We start from the raw sequence: 15,519 nt of genomic DNA, 5'->3' as shown, positions 1-15,519 counted from the left end.
CTCTGACATGGGGGAAGGGCTATCTCAGGGGCCAAGATCATTTCAGTCCTTCAGTCACGGTGGTAGCTGCAGTCAAGGATCCACAAGGAAGGAAATGCCCCTCAAGAGGGAATTCTCCAGTCCAAACTCCCAGCAGGCTTTGCTGGGAGGTGTTCACAGGCTGCTCCCCCAGCCCTAGTCTAGACTCCACATGGTCTACCTCCCAGTACTGAAGCCTCCACTCCACACTTTGAGGTATTGGGAAAAGACTTTGGCTGCCAGGTTGCAGGTCCAGTTGAAATCACAGAACAGATTCACCTGCTTCAAGATTCACAACTTGTAATAAGAAACACGCCCCAATCCAACATCCATCCATAACAGCTTCAGGTGAAAGGCAGGTGACTGCTTCACAGGCAGCCTGTCTTCATGTCCCATATCTTGTATTGTATGTCATCAACTTTCACTCTCATTACTGCAGCCTCTAGCAGGACTTTACCGCCAGGTTCAGTTTACAACACTGAGTAAAGGAAGTATCCATTACTCAGTCAAACATCATGTCTGTTCCCAACCAGACTTTAGGTACAGGAAACACAACTTCTACACATAAAGCCTGTCACACCACTCCAGCTTCCATATCCTATCCATTCCCACGTTCATTAAGTTTCAGTTCCAGGGTCTTCCCCACCCCCAGCATGAATCAAGCAGCCTGGGCCCTTTTGTCCACTGTTGTCTTGATGAATAGCCTGACTGTTGCACCAGACCATGTTGGACCATATTTCTCATTGGAATCTTCATCTTTGGACTTTTTAAACCTCCCCCAATGGCGCTAAGTGCAGCAAACTTGTTTGGACTTGTTTAATGCTAGGTGACCAACAGGAGCTCCCTTGCAACCTTCCAGTGTTGTACTAAAACCTGGTGAGGTTCTTTGGTTTTCTTATTTTGTGGTAAAAAAAATTATAATGAGCCTACAGGACTCAACTGAGATGATACCAATTGTGTTGGTGACATCAAACAATCAAAATCAGGAGCCAGTAGAACCTGGACATCATTCCCTCTACCAGACTTCATCAGGGGGTTGACATCAGTGTCACAGAGCCCAACTTGTTTGATCTGCAGCATGTTGGCCTTGACATCTACAATGAACACAGGTACGTTGCTCTTCTTAATGGCTGACTCAGGGTCAGAGGAACTAGATAAAGACATTCTGGTCCAGCATGTTTCTCCAGGGGACACCCTTCCAAGGATATTGGGGCAGTCGCTAAGGTGCAGTGTCTTGCTCCACAGGAACCAAGTGGATGTGTGGAACCAACAGCCCATTTTCCCTTCATTTGAGCCACTACAGAATGCAATAACCATGGTATGGTGCATTTTGCTTTATTTCTTTTATGTCTGCACTTCTTTCTCTGTCCAGTGAATTACCTCCCCATAGGATGGGACTTTGACCTCTAGTAATTGACTGCAGAAGAACTGCACACACCGGAAATGACCATGCAGCCACCCAGGGACCACAGGTTCCTTCCGACACCTTCTGGCTCTTTTCCCTCTCAAACCCCAGCTTCTTGAGTCTCAGCCATTCCAGCAGATCCCACTTCACTGAACCAACACTGTGTAGACTCAGTCTCAGACTCAGTTACTCCTACAACCCCGACCCAACACAGCTCACAGCAGACGCCAGATGTGCAGGACTTTCTCCGCACCCCAAACAACCAACTCTGCAGCCACTAACACCAGCTGGACATCCACACATTTAAATGGGCTTGGTTCTCACCCATTGTGCCCTACTGTCTGGAAGCCCTGTGATCCTGGTTTTGGGGGAGGTTTGTGAGGAGTTCATTTCACAGGCATGATTGCTTATAGACTGGGAGGGGGTCCAAGCATGGACACTTCAGCCTACCTACCTCCCATGGCTATGGCAGGACCCCTCTGGGGTAAGGGATATGGCCTTAGATCATACTGTGGACAATCATCCAGCATAGAATTTCATCATGGCTGGCTAAAGGCAATAGAGATTAGAGTTTCTGTGACCCACCTAGGAGAAGATAATTCCAGTTTCAGGAAGGAGTGATGAGCAAAGAACCAGTGAGAGAAGCCAAAACTATCCCCATATATACACACTCCATAATATCATAACATATGCAGCCATCTATACAGAGAAGCGTGTCCTGATCCCTAAACTACACACTGGACACACCCTCCAGGGTGGCAGATACAGCAACAACACCCATCACTAAGTTGGGCAGATGCCCTCTAGGAACCCTGTATCTGTCCCACTGGGACAAATTGGGGTACTTGATCTCCTTCAACACCAGTTCAGTGTTGTGTTCAGTACACTTCTAACCAATTCTGTCAAAACAGCAAGCTTGGAGGCTATAACATGGGCCCTGCTCTTACTGTAATTCATAGCCACGACTCAATGGCTGGCGGCCTCTGGGCAGGTGCACTCTAATCATGGGATGCAGTGTTAGTGGACAGCTACTGTACAGGCACCTTTTCAGAACATGACTGCAGGCAGGGCTGCCTTATCAGAGGCTGTTCTGTTTGGGAGTGTGATAACAGGTGGCATTTACAGACAGATAAACGTTAATACAGTCATGAGTTGGCCCGCACATATATAAACAGTAGCTCTTGCCTTCTGCTGCACACCTTCCACTCGTCCTGCCTTCCTCGCTGACTTGGGAGCCAGGAAGAACCATGAAGTGGCTGCTGCTCCTTGGCCTGCTGGCGCTCTCTGAGTGCATCATCCACAAGTGAGTGTGGCATCATCAGGCAACCAGAAGAGAAACTCCAGAGGCAAATTCCCAGTCCTCTGCTGCCTCCCATGTCCCCTTTCTTTTCTCTTCTAGTTTCCTCCTTCCCTTCCTCCCAGTCTTCAATATCTGAGTCTTCCTTCCTGGTATCTCTTTCTGCCCCTCTGGGGAGGCCACATCGCAGTCGTGGTTTACAGCCCAAGCCCTGAGTGCAGCCAGAGTTTGGTTTCAGCTCCATCACTGGCCAGCAGTCACCGTATCTCCATGCACCGTTGGCTAACAGATGGGACCTTCTCGCCTCCTCCTTCCTTCTCTCTCAGACCAATTTCCTTGTCTTCCAGCTTCTGTAGCATCCCCTTAGTAGGATCCTTGCCCAGTTATCCCTCCTCCTCTAACCATGCATGTGCCAATGCTCTGCCCCAGGGTCCCCCTGGTCAGAAAGAAGTCCTTGAGGAAGAACCTGATTGAGAAGGGCTTGCTGAAGGACTACCTGAAGACTCACACCCTCAACCTGGCCACCAAGTACTTGCCCAAAGCTGCCTTCGACTCAGTGCCCACTGAGAGTCTGGAGAACTACCTGGATGTGAGTGCATGGGCAGGGGGAAGGGGCAGCCACAAGGACTGAGCCAGGAGGAGAGAGGGTGTCTGGGGGGAATGGATGACAGCCAACGACTGCTCCCTGGATCTCAGCAGCCCAGAGCTGTCAGAAAAACTCCAATCACAATTTTCGCTCTCACTTGTTCTTCATTCAATTGTTTATTCATTCAATGCTTATTTATACTGAGTGCTCTGCTATGTGTCAGGCCTTGTGTTGGGACCAGAAGGCAGCACTGAGAAATGTAATACAGTAGGAGAGAAAGACAACCTCACTGAGCCTCACTACCTAGTGAGAAATGAAACTAGGATGAGGGGCACAAAGTGAGGGTTCATTTGCTGAGTGAGTGGCTCCTGTAGGAGAGGGAGGTCTCCTGGGAGCTGTGAAGGAAGAACAGGAATTTCTAAGAGCAGGGAGGGAATTCCAGAGAACATGAGGACTCCTGCTAACCCATGCCCAGAGGGAGCCAAGTGCATTTGAAGGAGGAAGAAGAGGGTGTGAGAGAAAGACACAGTGGGAAGGATGGTGGTGCCAAGCGAGGCCGAGGGGCTATGGGTGGGGAAGACCACTAAGAGGCCAGGTTTGACTTGGCCTGGACCCTAAATGCAACAGATTGATCTGAATCACTGGAGTGGTATGATCAGGTTTGAGTCTCAGAACCTCTCTGACTCTCTCATTTGGAACCCAATGGCCAGCCCTACAGTAGACACTGTGTGTCTTCCCTATGCATAGCACATGGCCAAGGGCACAAAGCAGCCTTTCCTATGGTCAATGGCTAGGCCTGTGAGATCTACCAAACCTTCTGCAAAGGGGGGGCTGTAATGCCTGCAGGCCTGGAGATCTTGGGCAACTTGTTCACATTCTCTGAGCCTCAGAACAGATCCACTAATGGCCACCATCCTCAGGTAGTTGCAAGTCATTAACACAATAGAGCTTCTGGGCGTGCTTAGCATAGGCTCAGCTGGCCCTTGGTAGAGCTCAGAAATATCAGTCCATTTGTCCATTTCACAAATGTTTACGAAGACCTATGAAGGGCCAGAGGCTCGGCATATGCTGGGAACAGTAACTAGAGCCAACCAAGTCTAGGGACAGAAACAAGTGTGTGAGATGAACTCAGGTCATGAGAGGGGACACAAAGCATAACTATTAATTATTTAACTAACCAGTGGGAAGAAGAAAAGTTGGGGAGGGGGAAATTTGGATAATGTGATCAGAGAAAGTTTCTTGGTAGAGGTGACATTGGATGAGAGCTCTGAATGAGGAATAAGGAGTCAGCCAAGAGAAGATCCAGAGGGAAAAAAAAAAAAAAAAAAAAACCATTTTCCTAGCACAATGAATACCCAGAGAAAAGGCCCTGGGATGGAGCTCGTGGTTGTCTGAGAACAGTACAAAGCCAGGGTGACTGCAGTAGAGATGGTAGGGAGGAAAGTGCTGACACTGAGAATAAAAATACTAATAGACCCTTTTCTTGAAATTTGCTGTTCACAACAAGGTTTAGAAATTAGTTCCAATGTTGAAGTGACTTGTATGTCTCCTGATCAGCGAGAATGATCTGGTTGGGTGCCACTGTTTACACCCCATCCTCTGAGAAGGTGTGCTCTCCAGGAGGGCGAGACTGACAGGCTGGGCACCGGCTGAGAGGCCAGCAGATAAGCCTCGGAAGCAAACGTGCTAGGAGGTTAATGGTCAGAGGCAACCAGGGAGCATAGAAGACTTCAAGGAGCAGTGGAGACCAGAGCTGGGCTTTGAAGGAGGGTATACTTGATGGGGCATAGGGGGAAGTGAGAAAAAGGAAGAAGATAGAGTTGGATTTAGGAGCTGTTCTGGGGAGAGGCCTAGATGGGGAGTTGCAGGTCCTTGAGCTGTGCTGTCCTGACCCCTGCAGACCGAGTACTTTGGCACCATCAGCATCGGAACCCCCCCTCAGGACTTCACCGTCATCTTTGACACTGGCTCCTCCAACCTGTGGGTGCCCTCTGTCTACTGTTCCAGTGCTGCCTGCAGTGAGTGCCTGCCATGCCCAGCCCATTTTGCCCCTTGCTGCCCAGCAACAGCTGATGCTGGGTGCCCTGACCACTCAGTGACTTCTCTCAGTTCCAATTTCAACCCTATAGGAATCACTCAGGGATTCAAGCAAAAGGCCTTGTCCAGGAAGCTACTAGGAGTAAAGCACTGGGCACAGATGCTCTTGGAGATAAAGGAGTGACTTGGAAGTGGTTGGATGGACTCACAGAGGAGAACACTCGTAGAAGCCCAAAGCAAGGCAGGGACGAAGTGCTCCAGGCCCACCAGCCATGCTGAGTCCCATGTGACACAGTGGGCTTAAAGCTGAGCTGGGACAGGCTGGAGACGAGTGAGGAGCTCATTAAAATACACACAGAAAATTCATTGCCTTGCTAATGAAAGGACTGTGTGATTGGAAATTACCATAATTTTTCAAGCTCCATGCTCTTCCAGGTTTTGTACTTCCATTTTAATTAATAGGAGGTGCCTATGGAATCAGTGGTGCCCTAACTGGAGCCCTGGCTGTGCAGGGGGGCTGTGACAGCACTCAGCACCATGGGCAGCCAGGCTGCTGCACCCAGCGCTTGTCTGGGGGACCTCAGGAGGGCATGAGGTAGGCTGTGACTGTCCACCAGTGAGGTGGTGCTGACTGCCAAAAAGTTGGTATTGGAACCTGTGGACTCTTGACCTTCAAAGGTCATCTTAAAGATCATTCTGGGGCAGAGGTCATCTTTCTCCTCCATAGTACCACTCAAGCCAAGAAACCCCATCCCAGGAAGACATGCCCATCCGACCACCCTTGCTTGCCCTCTGGAAGTTAATGATGTCACTCCTTGCCTTTGCAGGCGTCCACAATCAGTTCAACCCTGAGGACTCCTCCACCTTCCAGGCCACCAGCGAGTCTCTCTCCATCACCTATGGCACTGGCAGCATGACAGGCTTCCTGGGATACGACACTGTGAACGTGAGCACCCACCTAGGGGCTCTGCCCCCTACACTGCCCGACCCTGGGGCCAGTTTCCAAGGATTTGGGTGAACACAGTGAATGTCCCAAAGCAAGCTCATCCTAACAGTATGAGTCTCAGAGATCTCACAAGCAACCTAACAGGCAGTGCAGGGATCAATATGACAGAGCTGTCACACACATTCTGGGGGTGAAGCCATATGTGTGTAAGGGAGTGGTGTCAAGTCTACAGCCAACCTTAAGGCTGAATGTCAAGGAGGAGGCAAGGAAAGGGACACAAGTGCTCAGTTCTCTTTTAGCATCTCCCTCTCTTTCCCCTCTTCCCTCAAGTCACAGGAGCTCCTCAAATCTCCAGGGCACGGCAGGGGTCTAGGGCCCTAATTTGCTGGAGTCTGTTTCACATCTACTCAATCTGAAAGGCAAATGCACACTGACCATTCATTCTGCATCAGTATGTTACAGTGAATCACACACTGTGGCCATGGACAGTAGTTCTGTCCAGTGGGGAGCCACAAGCATTCTAGGGAACAGTCCCTCTCCCTGCCTTCCAGCCTGAGGCCCCGGAAACTGAGTCCTCCAGGAAATGAAGCAGGATCGCTTTGGGTCCAGGGCTGGAGCCCAGCAATGAATAGGTGCCCATAAAGGATATCTTCACTGTCATTCCCTCCTACACAGGTTGGGAACATCGAGGACACCAACCAGATCTTTGGGCTGAGTGAGTCAGAGCCTGGCTCCTTCCTGTACTATGCTCCCTTCGATGGCATCCTGGGTCTGGCCTACCCCAGCATTTCTGCCTCTGATGCCACACCCGTCTTTGACAACATGTGGAACGAGGGCCTGGTGTCTGAGGACCTCTTCTCCGTCTACCTGAGCTCGTAGGTTGGCTAGCCTGGGGCCTCTCCCACAGAGACCATTTTCACCTGGCCCAGCAAGGGACTTATCCAGGGCTGGATGGGCTGGATAGGATCTTACAAGAAAGAGATTTTTGAAGTCAATGTCCAAGTCCAGAAAAGTACATCTATGGCCAGTAACATTGCCAAATCTCTCCTCTCCTCTCCTCTCCTCCCCTCCCCTCCCCTCCCTTCCCCTCCTCCTCTCCCCTCCCCTCCCCTCCCTTCTAACTACACAGCTGTGTGAATTTCAGCAAGCTGCCTTATTTCTCTGAGACACAGTGTCTTATAACATGAAAATAATAAAACGGACCACTGTGTGGACTTGGTATTACATGAAAAGAACCCACACCAGTCACACATTCAGTATAGCTCCTGGCACTGAAAAGTATCCCATCAAGGGTAGCTCTTAGGCTGTACATAGCAGATGTGCAACGTGAATGAGTGAATTCCTGTCTTCCACCCCTCCTTTTTCCACAGTGATGATGACAGTGGCAGTGTTGTGATGTTTGGTGGCGTTGATTCGTCTTACTACACAGGAAGTCTGAACTGGGTGCCTGTTTCTTATGAGGGCTACTGGCAGATCACCATGGACAGGTGAGACCATATTGGTTCATGGCATCCTGGCCTGAACCATGATCCCATTTCACTGTGGATCTGCTATCCTGATCTGCCTAGAACAGCCAGCACAGGAGGAAGCTGGATGGTCAAGCCACAGAGAGCCCAGAAAGGCACTTCACTTGAAGGGGAGGAGAGAGGACTATCCAGGAGCCCAGCTCATTGACAAGGATGGGACTGATGCTTCCTTGTGGTCCAAGGAGGCTTGATAACATTTCAGAACACCTGGGGAAGACAGTTAGCAAACCTGCCTGTCCATACCTCTCAGCATTTAGGGAACCTGGAAAGCAGCACACAGTATGTAGCAAGACTGTTACTGGTAGTCTAGGATAAGGGCAAAATGACTGAGAAATTGTCGCAGACCAAGCATGTCCTGGCCCTTTGAAGCTGGCTTCCAAGTTGTTCTGCCCCTGTGGAGGGTCCAACTAGGTCATATGTATAACCCCTGGGGACTCAGGGGACCCTTCCTTGTATTGCCCACTCAGCATCACCATGGATGGAGAGACCATCGCTTGTGCTGATGGCTGCCAGGCCATCGTGGACACGGGCACCTCTCTGCTGGCTGGCCCCACCAGCGCCATTTCCAACATCCAGAGCTACATTGGAGCTTCTGAGAACTCTGATGGCGAGGCAAGTCCAGCCCCAAATGCTCTCTTCTAGACTCAGGTGGTGGGAGTACCATGAGCAAGGAATGAACCCCTTCTAACCCCCACACTCACACCTTCCAGATGATCGTCAGCTGCTCATCCATGTACTCCCTGCCCAACATTGTCTTCACCATCAATGGAGTCCAGTACCCTGTGCCCGCCAGTGCCTACATCCTGGAGGTAAGGGAGCACTCGACCAGCTGATGGATGGGTCCTCACACAAAGTGACTGCACACTGCTCTCTGAAAAAAGAATTCACAGCTGAAGCCAAGAGGCAGACTGACACCTGTTCTTCATGGCCTACAGACAGAGAGTATATTCACAAGAGAACAAGAATGGATGATGCCTCTAGAAAAAAGAGAGGCAAAAAATGATGGTGTGAAAAGGGAATTCTCTCCATTTAGACCTGTGTCAGAGCCCTCAGTCTCAATGTCCTGCCCATCAATTCTGAGCAGGGTGCAACCTCTCAGCATGTGCCTCATCTAAAATCAGAGGTGTCAGCTCAACACCTTTAGTCTAATAACCCACAGGAAGCCCCTTATTTCCTACTATATGGCCAGGTGCAAAACCAGTTTTTCCCAATGGGTTGACCTTACTCAGCAAGAAGTACTAACACCTGGTGCTCTCCCTACATGAGTGTAGTCTGCAACCAGGGCTGAGCCCGGTAACCCAGGGAAAAGGAAGAACCCACAGCCGCCCAGTGTGACAGTGGCCACAATGGGAATAATGAGAAGTGGCTTCAGGGATTCTAAATCTCCTTCCAGGGCTGAGGTCAGGGCTCCTCTGTCTGACAGTCAGAAGATAATGCCCAGCAATCCAGGCACAACAAGAGTGCAGGGAGCACTTCTGCAGGCTGACCCCAACACAGCAACAGCCACATCCCTGGACACTGAGCCAGGTAGACCCTCTTTGCACAGGACTTGCAGCCAGACCAGGGATCTCTTAATGGTTATCACTCAGCACCTGTAACCCCCACCCTGTTCCCTATCTCTCATGCTATTCTCTGTACTGCAGGAGGATGATGCTTGCATTAGCGGCTTCGAGGGCATGAACCTTGACACCTACACTGGCGAGCTCTGGATCCTGGGTGACGTCTTCATCCGCCAGTACTTCACCGTCTTCGACCGTGCCAACAATCAGCTGGGCCTGGCTGCCGCAGCTTAAGCACACAGCTTTGAAACCACTTGCAGAGAGATTTGGCCTCAGTCCTGCACCACCATTGGTGGACAGAATTTTCCTGATTGTTCTTCCTGAAACACAGTCACCTTCCAACAGAAGTAGATACTTGGCCCTGTTCCCATTCACACCCATAACACAGAATAAAAATAGCTGATAAAAATAGGTCTGTGGCTCCTTCTCCTAACTAGAATGTCTCCTCCCATTGCTGGGGTCATAACACCAGGCAGACAAGCAGAAATGAACACGTCCACTTGGACAGCACCAAACACAGTGACATTTCATAACAGGCCAGAAGCAATCAGAGAGAGAGGCAGCATAAGAACACAAAACACTGAATGGGTGATCGGGAAACACACTGTTGGGTGCATTCAAAAGCAGGAATGATTCTAGGGGGAAAAAAACATTGAAAGGCTGGTTGCAAATTCTGTAAATAGGTTAAAAACTACAGAATCATACACTCCAATGTGTAAATGGTATTGCATAGGAATTCTATCTCAGGAAAGCTGTTCTCTATATACATTTTCTTAATTAATTAGAGGAAAACAGTTCAAATTCTATGTCAATAAAAAGCTGTTTCTCCCTAAAAGGAACTCTTATTAGGAAGAGGCATGTAGCAAATACAGCCTAAGTAGTGTATGCCAGGAAAAGGAGCTGGGCTCTGTCAGTCCCCTCTTTGGATCTCAGTTTCCCCACATGGAGGCAGGAGAGCAGAGTACAAGAGAGCACAGGGTCAGGAATAAGAAAGAGAGAGATCCAGGTTTCAGTCCAAAACCATCAGCTAGAGACTGAACTTAACTGAGCCTCTATGTGCCCACCAACAAAACAGAGAGAGCAGCAGAAGCCATGGCCAAACACTACTGTGAGCTTGTGAGTGAGATAATACAGGTAAAATGCTTGATACAGGGGCAGGCGTTGTGGCACAGCAGGTGGAGCAGCCCTCTGCGGTGCCAGCACTGGGCACAGGTTAGAAGCCCAGCTTCTCCACCTCTGCTCTAACTACCTGCTAATGCAGCTGGGAAGGCAACAGAGGATGGCCCAGGACCTTGGGCCTGAGCCCCTGACCCACATGGGAGACCCAGAAGAAGCTCTTCTGGCTCCTGGCTCCTGGCTTTGGCCTGGCCCAGCCTCAGTCATTGAAGCCATTTGGGAGTGGACCAGCAAATGGAAAACCTCTTTCTCTGTCTCTACCTCTGAATTTCAAATAAACAAATATTTTTTACAATACTCAGCACACCCCAGGACATCAACTCGAGAGCTCCAGGGCAATGACAGCAGCCAGACTGCAGAGGACTGTGCACCAGTCAAAATGAAGCAAAATCTATAAAGTGCTCAACTCTTAACCTCATGGGTTTCTGGGCTCAGTGGGTATCCCCAGCCCAATACCACTATCAGTAGTCCATCACCCGCAGAGCTGCAGAATTGCACACAGATAAAGCACACCTTGCAAAGGTCAAGGGAGTTTAACAGACAAATATTCTAAAGGAAATTTCAGCCTTGAATCAATGAAAAATTTCATTTTCCTAAAAGTTTACAAACTGTAAAATCAGCCACAATGAAGGTACTTTATGCACACAGTAAATGAGAAAAGCTGAAATCCTAAGCATACAGTGTGCTGGGGACAAGGAGAAGCAGCACCAACCCAGAAGTTTGCTCTTCCCTAGGACACAACCTAGGACTGTGCTGCAGGCTCACAGAACTGCTCCTTCCCCCTGACAGTCACTCCCAGGGCCCACACAGTCCAGGTGAACGCATGCAGTTCCTCACCTTCCGACCCTCACAGTTTCAGTCTGCAGAGGCACAGGACACAGCAGCCTATAAGAGCCATGGCCTATCCAGGAGCAGGAGCATTGGATAGGGGCAGCTGATCTTTTTTTGTTTGTTTGTTTTTTGTTTTGTTTTGTTTTGTTTTTGACAGGCAGAGTGGACAGTGAGTGAGAGAGAGAGAAACAGAGAGAAAGGTCTTCCTTTTGCCGTTGGTTCACCCCACAATGGCCGCTGCGGCTGGCGCGCTGCGGCCAGCGCACCACACTGATCCGAAGGCAGGAGCCAGGTGCTTCCCCTGGTCTCCCATGGGGTGCAGGGCCCAAGCACTTGGGCTATCCTCCACTGTACTCCCAGGCCATAGCAGAGAGCTGGACTGGAAGAGGGGCAACCGGGACAGAATCTGGCACTCTGACCAGGACTAGAACCCGGTGTGCCGGCGCCACAGGTGGAGGATTAGCCTAGTGAGCCTCGGCGCCGGTGGGGCAGCTGATCTTAATCTGGTCTCATTCACCTCAGCACACTGGGTAGCACTCCCTGTCAGGGTGGAAAGGGTAAGGACAGTCTAAGTCACTGAGACCAGCTGCAGGTCACAGAAAATGCACAAGCCCTTGCTGATGGCAGCTGATGGACATTCAGGACAGCACAGATCATGGAGCCACTGGGTGCCTGTCAGAGCAGCCAATGTCAGGGGACAGCCATGCAGTGTGGAGGGCATCAGTAAGTGAGATCCATCCTCCCACAGGCACACAGGCCCCACGAGGGCAGGGGCCAGGCCTTGTCTGTGAGGCCTCTTGTCAGCAGGTGCCTGTGAAATAAATGCATGAACTCTCCAGGAAAGGTGAGTACAAAACACCCAGGAGCACATGCTCCCACGTAGGATCTCTGTCCTTAATGTGTTTTACTATGAGAGTTAAAGATAACACTACTAGTCGAACAGTACTCTGTATCTTCTGCGGGTATGTGGGTGCAGTCTGTTGAAATCTTTGCTTAATATATACTAAGTTGATCTTCTGTATATAAAGATAATTGAAAATGAAATTTGATGAAGAGTGGGATGGGAGAGGGGGTGGGAGATGGGAGGGCTGCCAGAGGGAGGGAGTTTGGGGGGGAGCCACAACAATGCAAAAGTTGCATTTTGTAAATTCACATTTATTAAATAATAAATAAATAAATAAATAAATAAAAAAACACCCAGGAGAAAGTAGTACCCAGAAGCAAATCTCCCCAAAGCATTTGGCTGAGAACAAACAGGGCCAACATGCAGCAGGTCCCTCAGAGGTCACATGCATATGTGCCCTGAATTTCTCAGTCTGTCTTTGGATCTGGTCCCTTTCCACAAATGGATCAATGAAATGGATGCAGCTGACACTCAAGATACCCAGAGAAGTGGGGCATTTGCAGTACCAGTTTCACTACCACGGGGAACAAGTATCTGTTTTCATTTTCCTATTCTAAATTACACTGCTGCTTGGCATGCTTTTTCACTCTAAGAGGGAGTCCGGTTTAGGGCTCAAAAACATGTGATGCGTCTTCCATAATTCATGGAGTTGAGCAGCTGTTTGAGTCTTGATTGTTCTGCTTCTGACTCACTTTCATGTTTATGCACCTGGGAAAGCAGCATATGATGACCCAAGTGCTGGAACCCTATAGCCCATGTGGGAGACCTGGATAGCACTCAGCACCCACTTTGACCTAGCCACAAACCAACAGTGAATTGGATCTCAATATCTGTGTGTGTGTGTGTGTATGTGCGTGTGTGTTTCAAATAAATAATAAAAGCTACAAGATTTCTCCTTAAACCTACTGGAAGGCTAAAATTAAAATGACTGACACACCAAGTGTCGATGAGTCTGTGGAGCAACTGGAACTCCCATACATGGTAGGTGGGATAATTAAATGACACATCACTTTGGAAAACTGTGTAGCGGTTTCTACTAAAGCTACACAAATGCCTCCACTATGACTCAGCAACTCCATTCTTGGGTATATTCCAAATAAAAGCACACACATATGTGCTCCAAAAGACATACATATACTAGAGTGTTCAATATGAACCCCGCTTGAAACTTCCCAACTACCCTTACACTGAAGAAGAGATCAGTAAAATATATATTCTCACAGTAGAATAACACACCACAAGAAAAATAACCAACTTACAACTCACACACCAGAGACAAGTATCACAAACAATCTGAGCAAAGAAGCAAGACACAGAAGCACTTGTCATACAGTGTCGTTTATCTACGGCACAAAACCAGGCAAAGTGAATGCATGCTGTGTGAAGTTAGAGCAGTTGTATTCTTGGTCCAGGGGGCAGTTATTGACTGGAAAGAGCCTGAGGGAGCTTTGGGGCACTTGTAGTGCTTGCTCTCTCTAGACTGTGGCTGCTGCTACCATGGTGAGCACATGGTTGTCCCTCAGAGCCCAAGCAGAAGTTTAGTCCTCAGGCTCATGAATTAATGATATTAAATGGGTGGAAACTTCATCCAATTCTGGTTTTTACAGTGGGGCCTTTGGGAAGTGATGGAATAAATTGGGTCATTAGAGTGGAGCTTCACCACTGAATCCTAGCAACTTCATAAGAAGAGGAGAGAGGCCGGTGCTGTGGCATAGTGGGTAAAGCCTCCACCTGTGGTGCCAGCATCCCATACGGGCACCCGTTTGAATCCTGGCTGCTCCACTTCTGACCAAGTTCCCTGCTAATGGCCTGGGAAAAGCAGCAAAAGAGGGCCCACATACTTGGGCCTCTGCATCTACATGGGAGACTTGAATGAAGCTCCTGGCTCCTTGTTTCAGATCAGCCCAGCTCTGGCCATTGCTGCCATCTGGGGAGTAAAGCAGCAGATGGAAGTGTTTCTCTCTCTCTCTCTCTCCTCTCTCCTCTCTCCTCTCTCCTCTCTCCTCTCTCTCTCTCTAACTCTGCCTTTCAAATAAATAAGTAAATTTTTAGAAGGAGGAGGAAGAGGAGAAATCTGCAGACATGCATACTCCCTGCCCTAGTCATGCAGTCCCCTGGGCCAACTCAGGCCTCAGCCAGCAAATACTCCATCTCCAGGGATTATACTGGGAAAACTGCCCAATCTTAGACTGTGATTCTCCAGAAGCACGAGCCCACATGAAGCTCTTTTCTGAATAAAATGAGCCTGCCCATGATATTTTTCTGCTGTAACAGCAATCTGACTCATGGATGTGCAGAGTATGTGAAAATCTATCAAGTTATTCCTTTGCCATATGCAACTTTCTCTATGTGCATATCATGTTTCAAGAAAAGTTTAGGCCGGCACCGCGGCTCAATAGGCTAATCCTCCACCTTGGCGGCGCCGGCACACCAGGTTCTAGTCCCAGTCGGGGCGCCGGATTCTGTCCCGGTTGCCCCTCTTCCAGGCCAGCTCTCCGCTGTGGCCCGGGAGTGCAGTGGAGGATGGCCCAAGTACTTGGACCCTGCACCCCATGGGAGACCAGGATAAGTACCTGGCTCCTGCCATAGGATCAGCGTGGTGCGCCGGCCGCAGCACGCCGGCCACAGCGGCCATTGGAGGGTGAACCAACAGCAAAGGAAGACCTTTCTCTCTGTCTCTCTCTCACTGTCCACTCTGCCTGTCAAAAAAATAAATAAATAAAAATTAAAAAAAAAGAAAAGTTTAGGGTATGGCGATGTGGCACAGTGGGTTAAGCTGCTTCCTGATATGCCATAAAGCCAGTTTAAGCATTGGTTCAAGTCCCAGCTGTGCTGCTTAAATTCAATTCCCTACTAATATACCTGGTAAAGTAGTGGAGGATGGCCAACATACTTGGGACCTTGCTACCCACTGTGGAGACTCGGGTAGAGTTTCTGCTCCTGGATCAGTCTGGACCAGCCTGGGACACTGTGGCTACATGGAGAGCAAACCAGTGGACTGAAGATCATTCTCTCTCTACCCCTCCCTCCTTCACTGTCACTCTGCCATTCAAAGAATAAATATTTTGTACAAATAAATAAAAGCTTAAAGGTTGACATAGACTTATATGAAACCACTTGTGTCTCTCTCATGATCTCTCTCTCAACCATCCTCTCTCTGTTACTCTCTTACCCTCTCCCCGCCCCCCAGCCCATCGGGTTTCCTCTACCTGACAATAAACCTTTCCTTTAACT

The 15,519-nt window shown here is 49.3% G+C and overlaps 1 protein-coding gene across 1 annotated transcript; it reads left to right on the top strand.

Annotated features, from left to right (window-relative positions):
- The first annotated feature begins 2,670 nt into the window (after nucleotides 1-2,670).
- LOC100354986 (pepsin-3) lies at nucleotides 2,671-9,608 on the top strand. The gene is made up of 9 exons (XM_070051241.1): nucleotides 2,671-2,726; nucleotides 3,150-3,309; nucleotides 5,207-5,324; nucleotides 6,171-6,289; nucleotides 6,965-7,164; nucleotides 7,660-7,776; nucleotides 8,283-8,427; nucleotides 8,526-8,624; nucleotides 9,459-9,608. The coding sequence occupies exons 1-9, from the start codon at nucleotides 2,671-2,673 to the stop codon at nucleotides 9,606-9,608; spliced, it is 1,164 nt and encodes a 387-aa protein (XP_069907342.1).
- Nucleotides 9,609-15,519: the final 5,911 nt, after the last annotated feature.

Source organism: Oryctolagus cuniculus, chromosome 1, assembly GCF_964237555.1.
Source record: "Oryctolagus cuniculus chromosome 1, mOryCun1.1, whole genome shotgun sequence".
Lineage (NCBI taxonomy): Eukaryota > Metazoa > Chordata > Mammalia > Lagomorpha > Leporidae > Oryctolagus > Oryctolagus cuniculus.
This window is presented reverse-complemented; position numbering and strand designations above follow the sequence as displayed.

Bases quoted from the DNA above. Each gene is read 5' to 3' on its own strand.
- LOC100354986 (XM_070051241.1), top strand. From the start codon at position 2,671: ATGAAGTGGCTGCTGCTCCTTGGCCTGCTGGCGCTCTCTGAGTGCATC. The intron at 3,310-5,206 runs GTGAGTGCATGG...TGACCCCTGCAG, and splicing joins GTCTGGAGAACTACCTGGAT to ACCGAGTACTTTGGCACCAT. The intron at 7,165-7,659 runs GTAGGTTGGCTA...CTTTTTCCACAG, and splicing joins TTCTCCGTCTACCTGAGCTC to TGATGATGACAGTGGCAGTG.